This window comes from Tachypleus tridentatus, chromosome 5 (assembly GCF_004210375.1).
Source record: "Tachypleus tridentatus isolate NWPU-2018 chromosome 5, ASM421037v1, whole genome shotgun sequence".
Lineage (NCBI taxonomy): Eukaryota > Metazoa > Arthropoda > Merostomata > Xiphosura > Limulidae > Tachypleus > Tachypleus tridentatus.
Window position 1 is genome coordinate 55,587,087 of NC_134829.1, and position 26,212 is coordinate 55,613,298.

Below are 26,212 nucleotides of genomic sequence, written 5' to 3' on the forward strand. Positions count from 1 at the left end.
AACAGATTGTCTGTTACTTCATCTGTGTTTCACCACACCAACTGCTTGGCTGCTATTCCATTATCTTATATATCATTAACAGATTGCCTGTTACTTCATCTATGTTTCAACACACCAACTGCTTGGCTGCTATTCCATTATCTTATATATCATTAACAGATTGTCTGTTACTTCATCTATGTTTCACCACACCAACTGCTTGGCTGCTATTCCATTATATTATACTGCATCAACAGATTGTCTGTTACTTCATCTGTGTTTCACCACAACAACTGCTTGGCTGCTATTCCATTATCATATATACCACCAACAGATTCTCTGTTACTACATCTGTGTTTCACCACACCAACTGCTTGGCTGCTATTCCATTATCTTACATATCATTAACAGATTGCCTGTTACTTCATCTGTGTTTCACCACACCAACTGCTTGGCTGCTATTCCATTATCTTATATATCACCAACAGATTGTCTGTTACTACATCTGTGTTTCACCACACCAACTCCTTGGCTGCTATTCCATTATCTTATATATCATTACCAGATTGCCTGTTACTTCATCTATGTTTCACCACACCAACTGCTTGGCTGCTATTCCATTATCTTATATATCACTAACAGATTGTCTGTTACTTCATCTGTCTTTCACCACACCAAATGCTTGGCTGCTATTCCATTATCTTATATTGCATTAACAGATTATCTGTTACTTCATCTGTGTTTCACCACACCAACTGCTTGCCTGCTATTCCATTATCTTATATATCATTAACAGATTGTCTGTTACCTGATCTGTCTTTCACAACACCAACTGCTTGGCTGCTATTCCATTATCTTATATATCACCAACAGATTGTCTGCTACTACATCTGTGTTTCACCACACCAACTGCTTGGATGCTATTCCATTATCTTATATATCATTAACACATTGTCTGTGACTTCATGTGTGTTTCACCACACCAACTGCTTGGTTGCTATTCCATTATCTTATATAGCATTAACAGAATGTCTGTTATCCTCATCTGTCTTCCACCACACCAACTGCTTGGCTGCTATTCCATTATCTTATATATCACCAACAGATTGTCTGTTACTTCATCTGTGTTTCACCACACCAACTGCTTGGCTGCTATTCCATTATCTTATATATCACCAACAGATTGTCTGTTACTTCATCTGTGTTTCACCACACCAACTGCTTGGCTGCTATTCCATTATCTTATATATCACCAACAGATTGTCTGTTACTACATCTGTGTTTCACCATACCAACTGCTTGGCTGCTATTCCATTATCTTATATATCACTAACAGATTGTCTTTTACTTCATCTGTGTTTCACCACACCAACTGCTTGGCTGCTATTCCATTATCTTATATATCACCAACAGATTGTCTGTTACCACATCTGCGTTTCACCACACCAACTGCTTGGCTGCTATTCCATTATCTTATATATCATTAATAGATTGTCTGTTACTTCATTTGTGTTTCACCACACCAACTGCTTGGCTGCTAGTCCATTATCTTATATATCACTAACAGTTGTTTGTTACTTCATCTGTGTTTACCACACCAACTGCTTGGCTGCTATTCCATTATCTTATATTGCATTAACAGATTGTCTGTTACTTCATCTGTGTTTCACGACACCAACTGCTGGGCTGCTATTCCATTATCTCACATATCACCAACGGATTGTTACTTCATCTGTGTTTCACCACATCAACTGCTTGGCTGCTATTCCATTATGTTATATATCACCAACATATTGTCTGTTACTTGATCTGTGTTTCACCACACCAACTGCATGCCTGCTATTCCATTATCTTATATAGCATTAACAGATTGTCTGTTACTTCATCTGTGTTTCACCACACCAACTGCTTGGCTGCTATTCCATTATATTATTTATCTTTAACAGATTGTCTGTTACTTCATCTGTGTTTCACCACACCAACTGCTTGGCTGCTATACCATTATCTTATATATCATTAGCAAATTGTCTGTTACTGCATCGGTGTTTCACCACACCAACTGCTTGGCTGCTATTCAATTATCTTATATATCATTAACAGATTGTCTGTTACTTCATCTGTGTTTCACCACACCAACTGCTTGGCTGCTATTCCATTATCTTATATATCACCAACGGATTGTTACTTCATCTGTGTTTCACCACCTCAACTGCTTGGCTGCCATTCCATTATCTTATATATCACCAACAGATTGTCTGTTACTTGATCTGTGTTTCACCACACCAACTGCTTGCCTGCTATTCCATTATCTTATATAGCATTAACAGATTGTCTGTTACTTCATCTGTGTTTCACCACACCAACTGCTTGGCAGCCATTCCATTATCTTATATATCACCAACAAATTGTCTGTTACTTCATCTGTGTTTCACCACACCAACTGCTTGGCTGCTAGTCCATTATCTTATATATCATTAACAGATTGTCTGTTACTTCATCTGTGTTTCACCACACCAACTGCTTGGTTGCTATACCATTATCTTATATATCATTAACAGATTGTCTGTTACTACATCTGTGTTTCACCACACCAACTGCTTGGCTGCTATTCCATTATCTTATATATCATTAACAGATTGTCTGTTACTTCATCTGTGTTTCACCACACCAACTGTTTGGCTGCTATTCCATTATCTTATATAGCATTAACAGATTGTTTGTTACTTCATCTGTGTTTACCACACCAACTGCTTGGCTGCTATTCCATTATCTTATATATCACCAACAGATTGTCTGTTACCACATCTGCGTTTCACCACACCAACTGCTTGGCTGCTATTCCATTATCTTATATATCATTAATAGATTGTCTGTTACTTCATCTGTGTTTCACCACACCAACTGCTTGGCTGCTAGTCCATTATCTTATATATCACTAACAGATTGTTTGTTACTTCATCTGTGTTTACCACACCAACTGCTTGGCTGCTATTCCATTATCTTATATTGCATTAACAGATTGTCTGTTACTTCATCTGTGTTTCACCACACCAACTGCTTGGCTGCTATTCCATTATCTTATATTGCATTAACAGATTGTCTGTTACTTCATCTGTGTTTCACCACACCAACTGCTTGGCTGCTATTCCATTATCTTATATATCACCAACAGATTCTCTGTTACTTCATCTGTGTTTCACCACACCAACTGCTGGGCTGCTATTCCATTATCTCACATATCACCAACGGATTGTTACTTCATCTGTGTTTCACCACATCAACTGCTTGGCTGCTATTCCATTATGTTATATATCACCAACGTATTGTCTGTTACTTGATCTGTGTTTCACCACACCAACTGCTTGCCTGCTATTCCATTATCTTATATAGCATTAACAGATTGTCTGTTACTTCATCTGTGTTTCACTACACCAACTGCTTGGCTGCTATTCCATTATCTTATATATCACCAACGGATTGTTACTTCATCTGTGTTTCACCACATCAACTGCTTGGCTGCTATTCCATTATCTTATTTATCTTAAACAGATTGTCTGTTACTTCATCTGTGTTTCACCACACCAACTGCTTGGCTGCTATACCATTATCTTATATATCATTAGCAAATTGTCTGTTACTGCATCGGTGTTTCACCACACCAACTGCTTGGCTGCTATTCCATTATCTTATATATCATTAGCAAATTGTCTGTTACTGCATCGGTGTTTCACCACACCAACTGCTTGGCTGCTATTCCATTATCTTATATATCACCAACAGATTGTCTGTTACTTGATCTGTGTTTCACCACACCAACTGCTTGTTTGCTATTCCATTATCTTATATAGCAATAACAGATTGTCTGTTACTTCATCTGTGTTTCACCACACCAACTGCTTGGCTGCTATTCCATTATCTTATATATCACCAACTAATTGTCTGTTACTTCATCTGTGTTTCACCACACCAACTGCTTGGCTGCTATACCATTATCTTATATATCATTAACAGATTGTCTGTTACTACATCTGTGTTTCACCACACCAACTGCTTGGCTGCTATTCCATTATCTTATATATCATTAACAGATTGTCTGTTACTTCATCTGTGTTTCACCACACCAACTGCTTGGCTGCTATTCCATTATCTTATATAGCATTATCAGATTGTCTGTTACTTCATCTGTGTTTCACCACACCAACTGCTTGGCTGCTATTCCATTATCTTATATATCACCAACAGATTGTCTGTTACCACATCTGCGTTTCACCACACCAACTGCTTGGCTGCTATTCCATTATCTTATATATCATTAATAGATTGTCTGTTACTTCATCTGTGTTTCACCACACCAACTGCTTGGCTGCTATTCCATTATCTTATATATCACCAACAGATTGTCTGTTACTTCATCTGTGTTTCACCACACCAACTGCTTGGCTGCTATTCCATTATCTTATATATCACCAACAGATTGTCTGTTACTTGATCTGTGTTTCACCACACCAACTGCTTGGCTGCTATTCCATTATCTTATATAGCATTAACAGATTGTCTGTTACTTCATCTGTGTTTCACCACACCAACTGCTTGGCTGCTATTCCATTATCTTATATATCACCAACAGATTGTCTGTTACTTCATCTGTGTTTCACCACACCAACTGCTTGGCTGCTATTCCATTAACTTATATATCACCAACGGATTGTTACTTCATCTGTGTTTCACCACCTCAACTGCTTGGCTGCTGTTCCATTATCTTATATATCACCAACAGATTGTCTGTACTTGATCTGTGTTTCACCACACCAACTCCTTGCCTGCTATTCCATTATCTTATATATCATTAACAGATTGTCTGTTACTTCATCTGTGTTTCACCACACCAACTGCTTGGCTGCTATTCCATTATCTTATATATCACCAACAAATTGTCTGTTACTTGATCTGTGTTTCACCACACCAACTCCTTGGCTGCTATTTAATTATCTTATATATCATTACCAGATTGCCTGTTACTTCATCTATGTTTCACCACACCAACTGCTTGGCTGCTATTCCATTATCTTATATATCACTAACAGATTGTCTGTTACTTCATCTGTGTTTCACCACACCAACTGCTTGGCTGCTATTCCATTATCTTATATTGCATTAACAGATTGTCTGTTACTTCATCTGTGTTTCACCACACCAACTGCTTGCCTGCTATTCCATTATCTGATATATATCATTATCTTATATATCACCAACAGATTGTCTGTTACTTCATCTGTGTTTCACCACACCAACTGCTTGGCTGCTATTCCATTATCTTATATATCACCAACAGATTGTCTGTTACTTCATCTGTGTTTCACCACACCAACTGCTTGGCTGCTATTCCATTATCTTATATATCACCAACAGATTGTCTGTTACTTCATCTGTGTTTCACCACACCAACTGCTTGGCTGCTATTCCATTATCTTATATATCACCAACAGATTGTCTGTTACTTCATCTGTGTTTCACCACACCAACTGCTTGGCTGCTATTCCATTATCTTATATATCACCAACAGATTGTCTGTTACTTCATCTGTGTTTCACCACACCAACTGCTTGGCTGCTATTCCATTATCTTATATAGCATTAACAGATTGTCTGTTACTTCATCTGTGTTTCACCACACCAACTGCTTGGCTGCTATTCCATTATCTTATATATCACCAACAGATTGTCTGTTACTTCATCTGTGTTTCACCACACCAACTGCTTGCTGCTGCACCAACAGATTCCATTATCTTATTCCATTATCTTATATATCATTAACAGATTGTCTGTTACTTCATCTGTGTTTCACCACACCAACTGCTTGGCTGCTATTCCATTATCTTATATATCATTAACAGATTGTCTGTTACTTCATCTGTGTTTCACCACACCAACTGCTTGGCTGCTATTCCATTATCTTATATATCATTAACAGATTGTCTGTTACTTCATCTGTGTTTCACCACACCAACTGCTTGGCTGCTATTCCATTATCTTATATATCACCAACAGATTGTCTGTTACTTCATCTGTGTTTCACCACACCAACTGCTTGGCTGCTATTCCATTATCTTATATTATCATATAACAGATTGTCTGTTACTTCATCTGTGTTTCACCACACCAACTGCTTGGCTGCTATTCCATTATCTTATATATCACCAACAGATTGTCTGTTACTTCATCTGTGTTTCACCACACCAACTGCTTGGCTGCTATTCCATTATCTTATATATCATTAACAGATTGTCTGTTACTTCATCTGTGTTTCACCACACCAACTGCTTGGCTGCTATTCCATTATCTTATATATCATTAACAGATTGTCTGTTACTTCATCTGTGTTTCACCACACCAACTGCTTGGCTGCTATTCCATTATCTTATATATCATTAACAGATTGTCTGTTACTTCATCTGTGTTTCACCACACCAACTGCTTGGCTGCTATTCCATTATCTTATATAGCATTAACAGATTGTCTGTTACTTCATCTGTGTTTCACCACACCAACTGCTTGGCTGCTATTCCATTATCTTATATATCACCAACAGATTGTCTGTTACTTCATCTGTGTTTCACCACACCAACTGCTTGGCTGCTATTCCATTATCTTATATATCATAACAGATTGTTCTGTTACTTCATCTGTGTTTCACCACACCAACTGCTTGGCTGCTATTCCATTATCTTATATTGCATTAACAGATTGTCTGTTACTTCATCTGTGTTTCACCACACCAACTGCTTGGCTGCTATTCCATTATCTTATATATCATTAACAGATTGTCTGTTACTTCATCTGTGTTTCACCACACCAACTGCTTGGCTGCTATTCCATTATCTGTTATCATATGCTTGGCTGCTATTCCATTATCTTATATATGTCTGTTACTTCATCTGTGTTTCACCACACCAACTGCTTGGCTGCTATTCCATTATCTTATATATCATTCCATTTAACAGATCTTGTCTGTTACTTCATCTGTGTTTCACCACACCAACTGCTTGGCTGCTATTCCATTATCTTATATATCACCAACAGATTGTCTGTTACTTCATCTGTGTTTCACCACACCAACTGCTTGGCTGCTATTCCATTATCTTATATATCACCAACAGATTGATTGTTACTTCATCTGTGTTTCACCACACCAACTGCTTGGCTGCTATTCCATTATCTTATATATCACCAACAGATTGTCTGTTACTTCATCTGTGTTTCACCACACCAACTGCTTGGCTGCTATTCCATTATCTTATATAGCATTAACAGATTGTCTGTTACTTCATCTGTGTTTCACCACACCAACTGCTTGGCTGCTATTCCATTATCTTATATATCACCAACAGATTGTCTGTTACTTCATCTGTGTTTCACCACACCAACTGCTTGGCTGCTATTCCATTATCTTATATATCATTACCAGATTGTCTGTTACTTCATCTGTGTTTCACCACACCAACTGCTTGGCTGCTATTCCATTATCTTATATATCACTAACAGATTGTCTGTTACTTCATCTGTCTTTCACCACACCAACTGCTTGGCTGCTATTCCATTATCTTATATTGCATTAACAGATTGTCTGTTACTTCATCTGTGTTTCACCACACCAACTGCTTGCCTGCTATTCCATTATCTTATATATCATTAACAGATTGTCTGTTACTTGATCTGTGTTTCACAACACCAACTGCTTGGCTGCTATTCCATTATCTTATATATCACCAACAGATTGTCTGTTACTTCATCTGTGTTTCACCACACCAACTGCTTGGCTGCTATTCCATTATCTTATATATCACCAACAGATTGTCTGTTACTTCATCTGTGTTTCACCACACCAACTGCTTGGCTGCTATTCCATTATCTTATATATCACCAACAGATTGTCTGTTACTTCATCTGTGTTTCACCACACCAACTGCTTGGCTGCTATTCCATTATCTTATATATCACTAACAGATTGTCTGTTACTTCATCTGTGTTTCACCACACCAACTGCTTGGCTGCTATTCCATTATCTTATATATCACCAACAGATTGTCTGTTACTTCATCTGTGTTTCACCACACCAACTGCTTGGCTGCTATTCCATTATCTTATATATCATTAACAGATTGTCTGTTACTTCATCTGTGTTTCACCACACCAACTGCTTGGCTGCTATTCCATTATCTTATATATCACTAACAGATTGTTTGTTACTTCATCTGTGTTTACCACACCAACTGCTTGGCTGCTATTCCATTATCTTATATTGCATTAACAGATTGTCTGTTACTTCATCTGTGTTTCACCACACCAACTGCTTGGCTGCTATTCCATTATCTTATATTGCATTAACAGATTGTCTGTTACTTCATCTGTGTTTCACCACACCAACTGCTTGGCTGCTATTCCATTATCTTATATATCATTAACAGATTGTCTGTTACACCATCTGTGATTCACCACACCAACTGCTTGGCTGCTATTCCATTATCTTATATAGCATTATCAGATTGTCTGTTACTTCATCTGTGTTTCACCACACCAACTGCTTGGCTGCTATTCCATTATCTTATATATCACCAACAGATTGTCTGTTACTTCATCTGTGTTTCACCACACCAACTGCTTTGCTGCTATTCCATTATCTTATATATCACCAACAGATTGTCTGTTACCACATCTGCGTTTCACCACACCAACTGCTTGGCTGCAATTCCATTATCTTATATATCATTAATAGATTGTCTGTTACTTCATCTGTGTTTCACCACACCAACTGCTTGGCTGCTAGTCCATTATCTTATATAGCATTAACAGATTGTCTGTTACTTCATCTGTGTTTCACCACACCAACTGCTTGGCTGCTATTCCATTATCTTATATATCACCAACGGATTGTTACTTCATCTGTGTTTCACCACATCAACTGCTTGGCTGCTATTCCATTATCTTATTTATCTTTAACAGATTGTCTGTTACTTCATCTGTGTTTCACCACACCTACTGCTTGGCTGCTATACCATTATCTTATATATCATTAGCAAATTGTCTGTTACTGCATCGGTGTTTCACCACACCAACTGCTTGGCTGCTATTCCATTATCTTATATATCATTAACAGATTGTCTGTTACTTCATCTGTGTTTCACCACACCAACTGCTGGGCTGCTATTCCATTATCTCACATATCACCAACGGATTCTTACTTCATCTGTGTTTCACCACATCAACTGCTTCGCTGCTATTCCATTATGTTATATATCACCAACATATTGTCTGTTACTTGATCTGTGTTTCACCACACCAACTGCTTGCCTGCTATACCATTATCTTATATAGCATTAACAGATTGTCTGTTACTTCATCTGTGTTTCACCACACCAACTGCTTGGCTGCTATTCCATTATCTTATATATCACCAACGGATTGTTACTTCATCTGTGTTTCACCACATCAACTGCTTGGCTGCTATTCCATTTTCTTATTTATCTTAAACAGATTGTCTGTTACTTCATCTGTGTTTCACCACACCAACTGCTTGGCTGCTATACCATTATCTTATATATCATTAGCAAATTGTCTGTTACTGCATCGGTGTTTCACCACACCAACTGCTTGGCTGCTATACCATTATCTTATATATCATTAGCAAATTGTCTGTTACTGCATCTGTGTTTCACCACACCAACTGCTTGGCTGCTATTCCATTATCTTATATATCACCAACGGATTGTTACTTCATCTGTGTTTCACCACCTCAACTGCTTGGCTGCTATTCCATTATCTTATATATCACCAACAGATTGTCTGTTACTTGATCTGTGTTTCACCACACCAACTGCTTGCCTGCTATTCCATTATCTTATATAGCATTAACAGATTGTCTGTTACTTCATCTGTGTTTCACCACACCAACTGCTTGGCTGCTATTCCATTATCTTATATATCACCAACAAATTGTCTGTTACTTCATCTGTGTTTCACCACACCAACTGCTTGGCTGCTATACCATTATCTTATATATCATTAACAGATTGTCTGTTACTTCATCTGTGTTTCACCACACCAACTGCTTGGCTGCTATTCCATTACCTTATATAGCATTATCAGATTGTCTGTTACTTCATCTGTGTTTCACCACACCAACTGCTTGGCTGCTATTCCATTATCTTATATAGCATTAACAGATTGTCTGTTACCACATCTGCGTTTCACCACACCAATTGCTTGGCTGCTATTCCATTATCTTATATATCATTAATAGATTGTCTGTTACTTCATCTGTGTTTCACCACACCAACTGCTTGGCTGCTAGTCCATTATCTTATATATCACTAACAGATTGTTTGTTACTTCATCTGTGTTTACCACACCAACTGCTTGGCTGCTATTCCATTATCTTATATTGCATTAATAGATTGTCTGTTACTCATCTGTGTTTCACCACACCAACTGCTTGGCTGCTATTCCATTATCTTATATTGCATTAACAGATTGTCTGTTACTTCATCTGTGTTTCACTACACCAACTGCTTGGCTGCTATTCCATTATCTTATATATCACCAACAGATTCTCTGTTACTTCATCTGTGTTTCACCACACCAACTGCTGGGCTGCTATTCCATTATCTCACATATCACCAACGGATTCTTACTTCATCTGTGTTTCACCACATCAACTGCTTCGCTGCTATTCCATTATGTTATATATCACCAACATATTGTCTGTTACTTGATCTGTGTTTCACCACACCAACTGCTTGCCTGCTATACCATTATCTTATATAGCATTAACAGATTGTCTGTTACTTCATCTGTGTTTCACCACACCAACTGCTTGGCTGCTATTCCATTATCTTATATATCACCAACGGATTGTTACTTCATCTGTGTTTCACCACATCAACTGCTTGGCTGCTATTCCATTTTCTTATTTATCTTAAACAGATTGTCTGTTACTTCATCTGTGTTTCACCACACCAACTGCTTGGCTGCTATACCATTATCTTATATATCATTAGCAAATTGTCTGTTACTGCATCGGTGTTTCACCACACCAACTGCTTGGCTGCTATACCATTATCTTATATATCATTAGCAAATTGTCTGTTACTGCATCGGTGTTTCACCACACCAACTGCTTGGCTGCTATTCCATTATCTTATATATCACCAACGGATTGTTACTTCATCTGTGTTTCACCACCTCAACTGCTTGGCTGCTATTCCATTATCTTATATATCACCAACAGATTGTCTGTTACTTGATCTGTGTTTCACCACACCAACTGCTTGCCTGCTATTCCATTATCTTATATAGCATTAACAGATTGTCTGTTACTTCAACTGTGTTTCACCACACCAACTGCTTGGCTGCTATTCCATTATCTTATATATCACCAACAAATTGTCTGTTACTTCATCTGTGTTTCACCACACCAACTGCTTGGCTGCTATACCATTATCTTATATATCATTAACAGATTGTCTGTTACTTCATCTGTGTTTCACCACACCAACTGCTTGGCTGCTATTCCATTACCTTATATAGCATTATCAGATTGTCTGTTACTTCATCTGTGTTTCACCACACCAACTGCTTGGCTGCTATTCCATTATCTTATATAGCATTAACAGATTGTCTGTTACCACATCTGCGTTTCACCACACCAATTGCTTGGCTGCTATTCCATTATCTTATATATCATTAATAGATTGTCTGTTACTTCATCTGTGTTTCACCACACCAAATGCTTGGCTGCTAGTCCATTATCTTATATATCACTAACAGATTGTTTGTTACTTCATCTGTGTTTACCACACCAACTGCTTGGCTGCTATTCCATTATCTTATATTGCATTAATAGATTGTCTGTTACTTCATCTGTGTTTCACCACACCAACTGCTTGGCTGCTATTCCATTATCTTATATTGCATTAACAGATTGTCTGTTACTTCATCTGTGTTTCACTACACCAACTGCTTGGCTGCTATTCCATTATCTTATATATCACCAACAGATTGTCTGTTACTTCATCTGTGTTTCACCACACCAACTGCTTGGCTGCTATTCCATTATCTTATTTATCTTTAACAGATTGTCTGTTACTTCATCTGTGTTTCACCACACCAACTGCTTGGCTGCTATACCATTATCTTATATATCATTAGCAAATTGTCTGTTACTGCATCGGTGTTTCACCACACCAACTGCTTGGCTGCTATTCCATTATCTTATATATCATTAACAGATTGTCTGTTACTTCATCTGTGTTTCACCACACCAACTGCTTGGCTGCTATTCCATTAACTTATATATTACCAACGGATTGTTACTTCATCTGTGTTTCACCACCTCAACTGCTTGGCTGCTGTTCCATTATCTTATATATCACCAACAGATTGTCTGTTATTTGATCTGTGTTTCACCACACCAACTGCTTGCCTGCTATTCCATTATCTTATATAGCATTAACAGATTGTCTGTTACTTCATCTGTGTTTCACCACACCAACTGCTTGGCTGCTATTCCATTATCTTATATATCACTAACAAATTGTCTGTTACTTGATCTGTGTTTCACCACACCAACTGCTTGTCTCCTATTCCATTATCTTAAATAGCATTAACAGATTGTCTGTTACTTCATCTGTGTTTCACCACACCAACTGCTTGGCTGCTATTCCATTATCTTATATATCACCAACAAATTGTCTGTTACTTCATCTGTGTTTCACCACACCAACTGCTTGGCTGCTAGTCCATTATCTTATATATCATTAACAGATTGTCTGTTACTTCATCTGTGTTTCACCACACCAACTGCTTGGCTGCTATACCATTATCTTATATATCATTAACAGATTGTCTGTTACTACATCTGTGTTTCACCACACCAACTGCTTGGCTGCTATTCCATTATCTTATATATGATTAACAGATTGTCTGTTACTTCATCTGTGTTTCACCACACCAACTGCTTGGCTGCTATTCCATTATCTTATATAGCATTAACAGATTGTCTGTTACTTCATCTGTGTTTCACCTCACTAACTGCTTGGCTGCTATTCCATTATCTTATATATCACCAACGGATTGTTACTTCATCTGTGTTTCACCACCTCAACTGCTTGGCTGCTAGTCTATTATCTTATATATCATTAACAGATTGTCTGTTACTTCATCTGTGTTTCACCACACCAACTGCTTGGCTGCTATACCATTATCTTATATATCATTAACAGATTGTCTGTTACTACATTTGTGTTTCACCACACCAACTGCTTGGCTGCTATTCCATTATCTTATATATCATTAACAGATTGTCTGTTACTTCATCTGTGTTTCACCACACCAACTGCTTGGCTGCTATTCCATTATCTTATATATCACCAACGGATTGTTTTTTCATCTGTGTTTCACCACCTCAACTGCTTGGCTGCTATTCCATTATCTTATATATCACCAACAGATTGTCTGTTACTTGATCTGTGTTTCACCACACCAACTGCTTGGCTGCTATTCCATTATCTTATATAGCATTAACAGATTGTCTGTTACTTCATCTGTGTTTCACCTCACTAACTGCTTGGCTGCTATTCCATTATCTTATATATCACCAACGGATTGTTACTTCATCTGTGTTTCACCACCTCAACTGCTTGGCTGCTAGTCTATTATCTTATATATCATTAACAGATTGTCTGTTACTTCATCTGTGTTTCACCACACCAACTGCTTGGCTGCTATACCATTATCTTATATATCATTAACAGATTGTCTGTTACTACATTTGTGTTTCACCACACCAACTGCTTGGCTGCTATTCCATTATCTTATATATCATTAACAGATTGTCTGTTACTTCATCTGTGTTTCACCACACCAACTGCTTGGCTGCTATTCCATTATCTTATATATCACCAACGGATTGTTTTTTCATCTGTGTTTCACCACCTCAACTGCTTGGCTGCTATTCCATTATCTTATATATCACCAACAGATTGTCTGTTACTTCATCTGTGTTTCACCACACCAACTGCTTGGCTGCTATACCATTATCTTATATATCATTAACAGATTGTCTGTTACTACATCTGTGTTTCACCACACCAACTGCTTGGCTGCTATTCCATTATCTTATATATCTTTAACAGATTGTCTGTTACTTTATCTGTGTTTCACCACACCAACTGCTTGGCTGCTATTCCATTATCTTATATATAATTAACAGATTGTCTGTTACTTCATCTGTGTTTCACCACACCAACTGCTTGGCTGCTATTCCATTATCTTATATATCACCAACGGATTGTTTTATCATCTGTGTTTCACCACCTCAACTGCTTGGCTGCTATTCCATTATCTTATATATCACCAACAGATTGTCTGTTACTTGATCTGTGTTTCACCACACCAACTGCTTGCCTGCTATTCCATTATCTTATATAGCATTAACAGATTGTCTGTTACTTGATCTGTGTTTCACCACACCAACTGCTTGGCAGCTATTCCATTATCTTATATATCACCAACAAATTGTCTGTTACTTCATCTGTGTTTCACAACACCAACTGCTTGGCTGCTAGTCCATTATCTTATATATCATTAACAGATTGTCTGTTACTTGATCTGTGTTTCACCACACCAACTGCTTGGCTGCTATACCATTATCTTATATATCATTAACAGATTGTCTGTTACTTCATCTGTGTTTTACCACACCAACTGCTTGGCTGCTATACCATTATTTTATATATCACCATCAGATTGTTAGTTCATCTGTGTTTCTCCACATCAACTGCTTGGCTGCTATTCCATTATCTTATATATCATTAACAGATTGTCTGTTATCCTCATCTGTCTTTCACCACACCAATTGCTTGGCTGCTATTCATTTATCTTATATATCATTAACAGATTGTCTGCTACTTCATTTGTGTTTCACCACACCTACTGCTTGGCTGCTATTCCATTATCTTATATATCACCAACAGATTGTCTGTTACTTCATCTGTGTTTCACCATACCAACTGCTTGGCTGCTATTCTATTATCTTGTATATCATTAGCAGATTGTCTGTTACTTGATCTGTGTTTCATGACACCAACTGCTTGTCTGCTATTCCCTTGTTTTAAACAATACCTACTGATTCATAGCTAGGTTAGATATAAATAATGTTAGATATTAATAATTTGTATTCACCAATGTGTTTTTGAAGTAAATAATACGATAATTAATTTATAAACTTTAGCTGAAACTTTGTCATGTTTTCTTCGCTCTCGATTATCAAAGATAAAGTGCAATAAATGTAACGTGAGAATCATACACCGTAACACCAACATTACAGTAACCGAGTTTGTTATTCAAATCATAAATGTGACCTGAAAACGTTATATAAGGTTTGCAATATGTTCCTTTTTTTAGAATAAAATTCGAACTGAAGTATTTCTTTGTTATCAAATGACTAAAAAATCGTTCTAGGCTAGGAGAAAAAGTGAGATATTTATTACACCAAGGTGGGCTGACAGTTGGTGAAACAAGGTTAAGGGGAATATATACAGACACCTAATATGAAAAGCTCCAAGGTTACCTCCAGTGGAACAAGTATGTTTTTAACAAAACACCCATTCATGAAGAGAGAGTTCGCAGTAGATGAGCTAGGCTTAGCCTCGCTTGTTACTCCGTAAGCTTATCACGTTTGTAATACACATTGTTCTATGAGTGGTGTTTACTGTTCCTGTGATATGTAGGAGTGAGTCGTCGAATTTTTAATCGAGAAGTACAGAGAAAATGTTGGGGTTTGTGTGGTGGCTCTGTAGTAGCTGGAAAAAACATTACGAGAAAACCCAGTACACCTTAGTCTGTATTATGTACTTTGCACGAAACACGGCTCGATCATGCTATGGGGTTCCTTCAGCTCTTCTGGTGTAGGCAGCCTTCACCGCGTCAACGGAATCATGAAAAAAGAAGAGTACGTTGGTATATTAGGCATTTGTATCAAGAATGATGATCGGAACTTGTGGCTTGGGCGTCGTTGGATATTCCAGCACTACAATGACCCTAAGCACACATTGAAATATGTGCAATCCTGGTTGCAGAGGAACCATATAAGCGTTCTGGAGTGGTCATCGCAGTCATCCGATCTCAACCCAATTGAAAACATTTGGCATGAGTTGAAGACCAGGGTTCATCAGCGTCATTCGAAAAACTTACAAGAGTTGGAAGCCTTCTGTAGAGAAGAATGGAAGAAAATACCAGTCGAGTACTGTTAAACGATCATGGAGGGCTATGAGGAGAGATTGTGCCAAGTAATTCACCTGAAAGGTTACACAACTGACCATTAAAGTAAACGTACAAACACTTTCTGCCCCTCCTGTGTTTAGTTATTTGTTTATAAACAGTTTATTTGTCGTTCAATTTACATACAAAATTATGTAGATATGTGTTAGTATAATATTCCATACTTTCATTATCCTAATCGTGATACTTTCTAAGTTATGAGGAAAAAACTACTCAGAACGTAGGGGTATGAACACTTTCTGTCGTAACTGTAGTGTTAATCTCCACTATATCATTCTATGGTTCTGTGTGTTGTTACATAGTGTTGTTCTCTACTATATCATTCTATGGTTCTGTGTGTTGTTACATAGGGTTGATCTCTACTATATCATTCTATAGTACTATGTGTTGTCACATAGTGTTAATCTCTACTATATCATTCTATAGTACTGTGTGTTGTTACATAGTGTTATTCTCTACTATATCATTCTATAGTACTGTGTGTTGTTACATAGTGTTAATCTCTACTATATCATTCTATAGTACTGTGTGTTGTTACATAGTGATAATCTCTACTATATAATGTACATATAATTCTATGGTACAATGTGTTGTCTCAAGTTCACTGCTTACCGTAAACGTACGTTTTATCAAACTATAAGAAAGATAATCGTTATATGAGACTTCACTCTTGTAGCTGTTCTTCCATTCGAAACACCGTAATACCGCCTTCTTTATCTTACGTAAAGCGAAATTTATTGGACGTAGGATGCAATGTCTATTAGACATATTCCCACTTACTTTCTGTATAAATATATAATTATTATTACAGTGCAGTATCACGGTAAGAAATGATAACACACATCCTAATCACAGTTTCATTAAAACAAGTTTTAAAACTAGTTTTGTTTCTGTTTTAAACTACTTGTTTGTGTATTTTCAGTCGTATAGTTGGATATAAAACAATAACCTTTTTTTTCCAGTTTCAAAGTACCAAACCTTTTATCAAAAAGCATGATACGTTCTAAAACATGATGATGAAATGTCTATAATTAGATAATAGTAGTAGTATTTACAGTATTTCATAGGCTTACCTTACCAAGGAACAAATAGCCTTATAGAGAAATGCGTGCAACCATGCAGTTTGCTCTTAACAAAATAAAATTACTACACAATGGACTTTAGAACCTGAGAGAAGTGTTTTTAGAACTTATATATCTCGTTAGAGCCATAATATGGAATTTTGAATATTATTACACATTATTGTTTTAGTCTATTTAACAGCTAAAGTATTTTGTTTACGCTCAGGCTTGTAACACATTATTGTTGTAACCTATTTAACAGCTAAAGTAATTTGTTTACACACAGGCTTGTAACACATTATTGTTGTAACCTATTCAACAGCTAAAGTATTTTGTTTACACACAGGCTTGTAACACACTATTGTTGTAACCTATTTAACAGCTAAAGTATTTTGTTTACACACAGGCTTGTAACACATTATTGTTGTAATCTATTTAACAGCTAAAGTATTTTGTTTACACACAGGCTTGTAACACACTATTGTTGTAACCTATTTAACAGCTAAAGTATTTTATTTACACACAGGCTTGTAACACATTATTGTTGTAACCTATTTAACAGCTAAAGTATTTTGTTTACACACAGACTTGTATTTGTGGACTGTTTTTCTCCTTGTTTTTGATATCATAAAAAGCTAGATTAATACATTTATTTTTATATCAACAGTTGTAGTACGTGTAGTTTTGATAGTAAACAATCAGACGTTATTCAGCGAGTATAACAATACATCCCAGATCTAATTACACAGAACATCAGAATTCAGCGACCAGAGATGTGATTAAATATAATTTTTTATATTCTGGATGTAAAAACGTTTGTTTCTACGTCAGACTCTGCAGTGAAACATACTTTAATATGAGTTGTTAAATACTTGGTACCTGAGTTATAACTTAACTCATATCAACTCCTATACCACTTTACTTAGTACCTGAGTTATAACTTAACTCATATCAACTCCTATACCACTTTACTTAGTACCTGAGTTATAACTTAACTCATATCAACTCCTATACCACTTTACTCAGTACCTGAATTATAATTTGACTCATATCAACTCCTATACCACTTTACTCAGTACCTGAGTTATAACTTAACTCATATCAACTCCTATACCACTTTACTCAGTACCTGAGTTATAATTTAACTCATATCAACTCTTATGCCACTTTACTCAGTACCTGAGTTATAACTTAACTCATACCAACTCCTATACCAGTTTACTTAGTACCTGAATTATAACTCATATCATTTCCTCCTATACCACTTCACTTAGTATGCGAGTTATATCAACTCATATCAACTCCTATACCACTTTATTTAGTACCCGAGTTATATCAACTCCTATACCACTTTACTTAGTAACTGAGTTATATCAACTCATTTCAACTCCTATACCACTTTAATTAGTACCTGAATTATAACTAATATCAACTCCTATACCACTTTACTTAGTACCCGAGTTATAACTCAACTCATATCAACTCTTATACCACTTCACTTAGTACCCGAGTTATAACTCAACTCATATTAGCTTGTACAACACAAGTGAATATCAGCGTATTCGAAATAATTCATTTTTCTAATATATGCTTAGTTACTTTATGTGACATAAAATGTCGCTGTGATTGGTGCGAATAGAAAAGTCGGGTGTTAAAGAGAAATCACAAAGGTTATTATGCTTCTTATTTGTCAAATACATTCCACCTAAAAATAAGAAAAAAACTAATTTCTGACTGAAGTTAAATAAGAAAACTTTTAGGTTTCAAATTAAACATATCTTCTCGGTGTGAGAGCAGCATGTTTCAAATTAAACATATCTTCTCGGTGTGAGAGCAGCATGTTTCAAATTAAACATATCTTCTCTGTGTGAGAGCAGGGTGTTTCAAATTAAACATATCTTCTCGGTGTGAGAGCAGCATGTTTCAAATTAAACATATCTTCTCTGTGTGAGAGCAGGGTGTTTCAAATTAAACATATCTTCTCTGTGTGAGAGCAGCATGTTTCAAATTAAACATATATTTTCGGGGTGAAAGCAGCATGTTTCAAATTAAACATATCTTCTTCGATTAAGAGCATTATGTTTGAAATTAAACATTTCTTTGTGTAAGAGCAGCATGTTTATATTTTAAACATATCTTCTTCGTGTGAAAGCAGCATGTTTGAAATTAAACATATCTTCTTCGTGTGAGAGCAGCGTGTTTCAAATTAAACATATCTTCTCTGTGTGAGAGCAGGGTGTTTCAAATTAAACATATATTTTCGGGGTGAAAGCAGCATGTTTCAAATTAAACATATCTTCTTCGATTAAGAGCATTATGTTTGAAATTAAACATTTCTTTGTGTAAGAGCAGCATGTTTATATTTTAAACATATCTTCTTCGTGTGAGAGCAGTATGTTTGAAATTAAACATTTCTTTGTGTGAGATCAGTGTGCTTCAAATTAGACATATCTTTTGTGTGTGAGTGCAGCATGTTTAAAATTAAACATATCTTCTCTGTGTGAGAGCAGTGTGTTTCAAATTAAACATATCTTCTCTGTGTGAGAGCAGCATGTTTCAAAGTAGACATATCTTTTGTGTGTGAGTGCAGCATGTTTAAAATTAAACATATCTTCTCTGTGTGAGAGCAGCGTGTTTCAAATTAAACATATCTTCTCTGTGTGAGTGCAGCATGTTTCAAATTAAACATGTCTTCTCTGTGTGAGAGCAGGATAATTTGTTCTTTGATGTCACGAGCGACAGAGAATGGTTGGACTTATTTGGAGAGTTTTTCCGTCATAAACACATAGGCACAAAAATTTTGACTTTGTAAAACATACAATTTCCTTCCAAATTGGTTTATACTTGTATGTTCGCTTCGATACCTTATCAGATGGGAATGTTATTTCCCATGGGTATTCGATATCTATTTCCCTGGAACTTCAATATACTCAACTATCGGAAAACCTATCGAAAGAAACGACCGAACATACAAATTTATAAATAGGCTATATTGAAACTATTTTTTTTTGTTTTAACATCAGTGTCTTATCTATAACTTCAAATCGAATTACTTAAGTCAGCGAGAAACCATATATTAACTGATTGTTTAAAGTTGAGCTGCTTGCAAAAGTAGTAATGAAAAATACCCATACACTACAAAATGGTTGCTCGGGTAGTGTTATTAAATGTATTTTTGTTATTTAACATCCACTTTTAAGGATGTTTTTTTTTTCCTACTCTAAGGCTAAAGGAAAATTCATGATTATTGAAACTGTTATTTAATGTCTACGACGTCGTCTGCACGTTTTTGGATTCCTTCATCTGTAGACCAACGTTCGAATGGTTTCGTAGCCATTTTGTTTTCTTTAAGGTTCCGTCTGAACTGCTGTTTAATATTTACGAGGTCGATTGGACTATATTAGGCTGCAAATTTACCTGTTGAATTATTTATAAGGTTTATTGGACGCTTCTAGTTTAAAATTACCTTTATTATTTAATATTTACAAGTTTATTTATGTTAAAAATTTTCCTCATTTTTTAATGTTTCCAAGGTTTCGTGTGCTCAAAGAACATAGAGCGTTTATGTAGCAACATGTTACGAGCCATGAATTCTCCGCTTCACAGTGTAGGCAAGCTATTAACTCGGCCACGTCGAGCTCGTGTTTGAGGCGTTTTAGAAAAGTATTTTTATTCAGAAACATGACAATCGTAGGGTGAAGGAAAGCAACTGACAGTTAAAATTGGAATATTTTTCAGTTTGTTGTCAGCATAAAGAATGGTGACTTGTAGTTCTCGAATGATATTTTGAAACAAAGAAATTCTAATATTGCCATATTGAGCTTTCTCATAGTACGACTTACAAAAGAAAGTTTCAAAAAGTTTTACATAATGCAACATAAAATTCTGAAGTTTGGAGTAACAGAACACAAAAATCTAGAGAACTTTGGAGTAACGCATCATAAATATTCAAAGACGTTTTGCGTAACACAACATAAAAATCGAAAAGCGTTTGAAGTAACAGAACATAAAAGTCCAAATGAGTTTGGAGTGACAGAACATAAAAATCGAAAACCGTTTGAAGTAACAGAACATAAAAGTCCAAATGAGTTTGGAGTAAGACAACATAGTCCTACCTAGGATTTAGAGTTAAACTTCAGACATCTTTATATTAATGTAAAATAATACATCCTAATCCATATCATACGAAGTGAAAACAAAGAAAAATGAACCGAGAAAGTTTATGGGAAGATGGAAGTGGTTGTGTTGTGTCAGAGGTTGGAGGATCCCCTGCTGCTGTTTGGTTCGTCATGTATGGTAAACAGCTCTTTCAAAGAGAAGACCACAATACTTTACCAGAACATACCGTGACCTTCTCTGACATGTAAGGACGCTTTTTGTAGTTCACTGTCAGTGGTTTCTCTTTCTCTCGTCTCTGTTTTTGACTCTAAAGTTTAGTAAATGTAACCTCAGTTTTATTTTCATGTAATTGTATTCAGAAAGTCCCCTGTGATATTTTCACTGAAATCACGTCTGTTTCATACTCATTGTTATCTGCTATGTATTACAAATATCAAACCTATACTGAGCACATTTTACGATATTCACTTCAGAAGACTAGTGTGAAATTGTAAATCGTGTTGTATTCATTGAAGAAATCGATCAACAGTTTTGAGAGTATTTTTCGACAGATGGCGATGTATTTCTGTGAAACTCCTTTGTCGTGGACAACCTGAAGAACACCAGTAAACAAAACAGCTAAATTCGTTTCTTAAGTAAGATATAAACCGAGATACTTTAACGAGACATGGTGATGTGTCTTTTGATATTATACATGTTAGTATACATTCTGAAATATGAGGATATTTGTTACAACAGAAACACAATGGGCAAGATGGTGTGTCCACTCCAGGCAATTCATTTTAGGTTGTAATTTCACAGAATTAGACTGTTCCATAAACAAACAAGCGAAGGTGAAACAAATAATGCGATAGTTAAGAGGCAGAGATGGAGGTTCCATTCCTGGTTGAACACAGTGCGAATTACAAGAAACGTGTTTATGTGATTAAATATCAACACGTATTATTATTAATTAGCTAACGTTCAGTCTAATAATACACATGTATAATTATTATTAAATAACTAACGTTCAGTCTGATACAACACATGTGTTATTATTAAGTAACCAACGTTCATTATAATACAACACATGCGTTATTATTAAATAACCAACGTTCAGTATAGTACAACACATGTGTTATTATTAAATAACCAACGTTCAGTCTAATACAACACATGTATTTTTATTATTATTATTAAATAGCCATCGTTCAGTATAATACAACACATGTGTTATTATTAAATAGCCATCGTTCAGTATAATACAACACAAGTGTTATTATTAAATAACCAACGTTCAGTATAATACAACACACGTATTATTATTATAAAATAACCAACGTTCAGTCCAATACAACACATGTATTATTGTTATTATTATTAAATAACCAACGTTCAATCTAATACAACACACGTATTTTTATTATTATTATTAAATAACCAACGTTCAGTCTAACACAACATGTCTTATTATTAAATAACCAACGTTCAGTATAATACAACACATGTATTTTTATTATTATTATTAAATAACCAACGTTCAGTCTAACACAACACGTCTTATTATTAAATAACCAACGTTCAGTATAATACAACACATGTATTTTTATTATTATTATTAAATAACCAACGTTCAGTCTAACACAACACGTCTTATTATTAAATAACCAACGATCAGTATAATACAACACATGTATTTTTTTATTATTATTAAATAGCCATCGTTCAGTATAATACAACACAAGTGTTATTATTAAATAACCAACGTTCAGTCTAATACAACACATGTATTTTTATTATTATTATTAAATAGCCATCGTTCAGTATAATACAACACATGTGTTATTATTAAATAGCCATCGTTCAGTATAATACAACACATGTATTTTTATTATTATTATTAAATAGCCATCGTTCAGTATAATACAACACATGTGTTATTATTAAATAGCCATCGTTCAGTATAATACAACACAAGTGTTATTATTAAATAACCAACGTTCAGTATAATACAACACGTCTTATTATTAAATAACCAACGTTCAGTATAATACAACACATGTATTTTTATTATTATTATTAAATAACCAACGTTCAGTCTAACACAACACGTCTTATTATTAAATAACCAACGATCAGTATAATACAACACATGTATTTTTTTATTATTATTAAATAGCCATCGTTCAGTATAATACAACACATGTGTTATTATTAAATAGCCATCGTTCAGTATAATACAACACAAGTGTTATTATTAAATAACCAACGTTCAGTATAATACAACACACGTATTATTATTATAAAATAACCAACGTTCAGTCCAATACAACACATGTATTATTGTTATTATTATTAAATAACCAACGTTCAATCTAATACAACACACGTATTTTTATTATTATTATTAAATAACCAACGTTCAGTCTAACACAACATGTCTTATTATTAAATAACCAACGTTCAGTATAATACAACACATGTATTTTTATTATTATTATTAAATAACCAACGTTCAGTCTAACACAACACGTCTTATTATTAAATAACCAACGTTCAGTATAATACAACACATGTATTTTTATTATTATTATTAAATAACCAACGTTCAGTCTAACACAACACGTCTTATTATTAAATAACCAACGATCAGTATAATACAACACATGTATTTTTTTTATTATTATTAAATAGCCATCGTTCAGTATAATACAACACAAGTGTTATTATTAAATAACCAACGTTCAGTCTAATACAACACATGTATTTTTATTATTATTATTAAATAGCCATCGTTCAGTATAATACAACACATGTGTTATTATTAAATAACCAACGTTCAGTATAATACAACACGTGTTATTATTAAATAACCAACGTTCAGTCTAACACAACACAAGTGTTATTATTAAATAACCATCGTTCAGTCTAACACAACACATGTGTTATTATTAAATAACCAACGTTCAGTATAATACAACACGTGTTATTATTAAATAACCAACGTTCAGTATAATACAACACACGTGCTGTTATTAAATAACCAACGTTCAGTCCAATACAACACATGTATTATTGTTATTATTATTAAATAACCAAAGTTCAGTCTAATACAACACATGTATTTTTATTATTATTATTAAGTAACCATCGTTCAGTATAATACAACACACGTGCTATTATTAAATAGCCATCATTCAGTATAATACAACACGTGTTATTATTAAATAACCAACGTTCAGTCTAACACAACACGTGTTATTATTAAATAACCAACGTTCAGTATAATACAACACACGTGTTATTATTAAATAGCCATCGTTCAGTATAATACAACACGTGTTATTACTAAATAACCAACGTTCAGTATAATACAACACACGTGCTATTATTAAATAACCAACGTTCAGTATAATACAACACACGTGTTATTATTATTCATTATATTAATTCCTGATTATCATAGTTTTCGATTTGTTAACAGAGCCACATTGTTTATCCGTTCACGTATAAACCCGGAATATATTTTTTAATAACTTAAGAGTAAATTATTCTAAATAGACACGTAGGCTGTTTGTGAATGGTTAAAACCAAGTATTTATTTTTGTTATTATTTTTTCCCATGTATGTAATAATGCACGTGATTTTATGAAACGATGATGTCATCTTGTGTGTTCTAGCTTCTGTGTGACATTATTTGTATTGTTACTGATAGGTGATAGATGAACCTTTAAGTAAATATTGCTACAACAGGGACGTGAGTGAAAACGGTTTAAAAATAAGTTATTTCACAGCCACTTCCATTTTATTACTTTCAGAAGAACACTTAGATTTACAATAGCTAAAACATGTAACGTCAGTAAACAGTGTGTTCTAATACACTTACAATATTTATAACACGTGCTCTTAGTATAAAGCGTACTCAAATAGTATTACAGTATCTAAAACATGTAACACGTACTGTTAGTATATAGTGTACTATAATTCACTTATAATAGCTAAAACACGTAACATCTATTGTCAATAAACAATGTACTCTAATACATTTACAATGGTTAAAACATGTAACATGTCAGTATACAGCGTACTCAAATAGACTTACAATAGATAAAGAATGTAACATTTACTGTTAGTATATAGTGTATTCTAATAAACAGAGTAATGAATGCATGTAATATTATGCAATAAAAGGCGTAATCTCATAGACTTACAATATCTGAAAACATATCTCATGTACTGTTAGAATACAGCGTACTCGAGTAGATTTTTAGTAAGTGTAAACATAGAACATGCATTGGAAGTGAGTAACAAACACGTGGATTTATAACAGCTATAAACATATAACCAGGGTAATATTACCCAGCCTCATGTAAACGTTCAATATGTACATACGTAAACTGAAGATGTCTTTTGATGTCAATAATACACGTTTCGTATGATCTCCTGATCCTTCAACTCTTTATTTTTCTAGTAAACCTTAATGTCAAATGATATATTCTGATTTCTATACCATTGATAGCTGGTTTGTTAATATTTAGGTATGTTTAGCTTAAAATCGGAAAAGAGACTTACCCCATGTAATGAAGTCAACTGAAAACACTGACCAACTGTAACGCTTTCTGATTGATTTGCGTGACCTTATAGTTAGTAAGCACTTTTAATATATTCAGTTCATTTCCTAACTTAGCCTTGTAATATCCTATTTTTTCTTATCTTTCGGTAATTAGTATACACCAATGC

At 35.0% G+C, this 26,212-nt stretch overlaps 1 protein-coding gene across 8 annotated transcripts in view; it reads right to left on the reverse strand.

Moving 5' to 3' along the window:
• LOC143251207 (uncharacterized) overlaps positions 1 to 26,212 on the reverse strand; it is a 456,539-nt gene that overhangs the window by 394,570 nt on the left and 35,757 nt on the right. Inside the window, exon 1 of one of the 8 annotated variants that reach the window (XM_076502638.1) lies at positions 26,045 to 26,207. The exons of the other annotated variants lie outside the window; for them this stretch is intronic. Coding sequence (XP_076358753.1) covers positions 26,045 to 26,049 — 5 coding nt within the window. The 5' untranslated portion in view covers positions 26,050 to 26,207. Of the gene's footprint in view, positions 1 to 26,044; positions 26,208 to 26,212 lie in introns of those variants that run through there. 8 annotated transcript variants of the gene reach the window in all.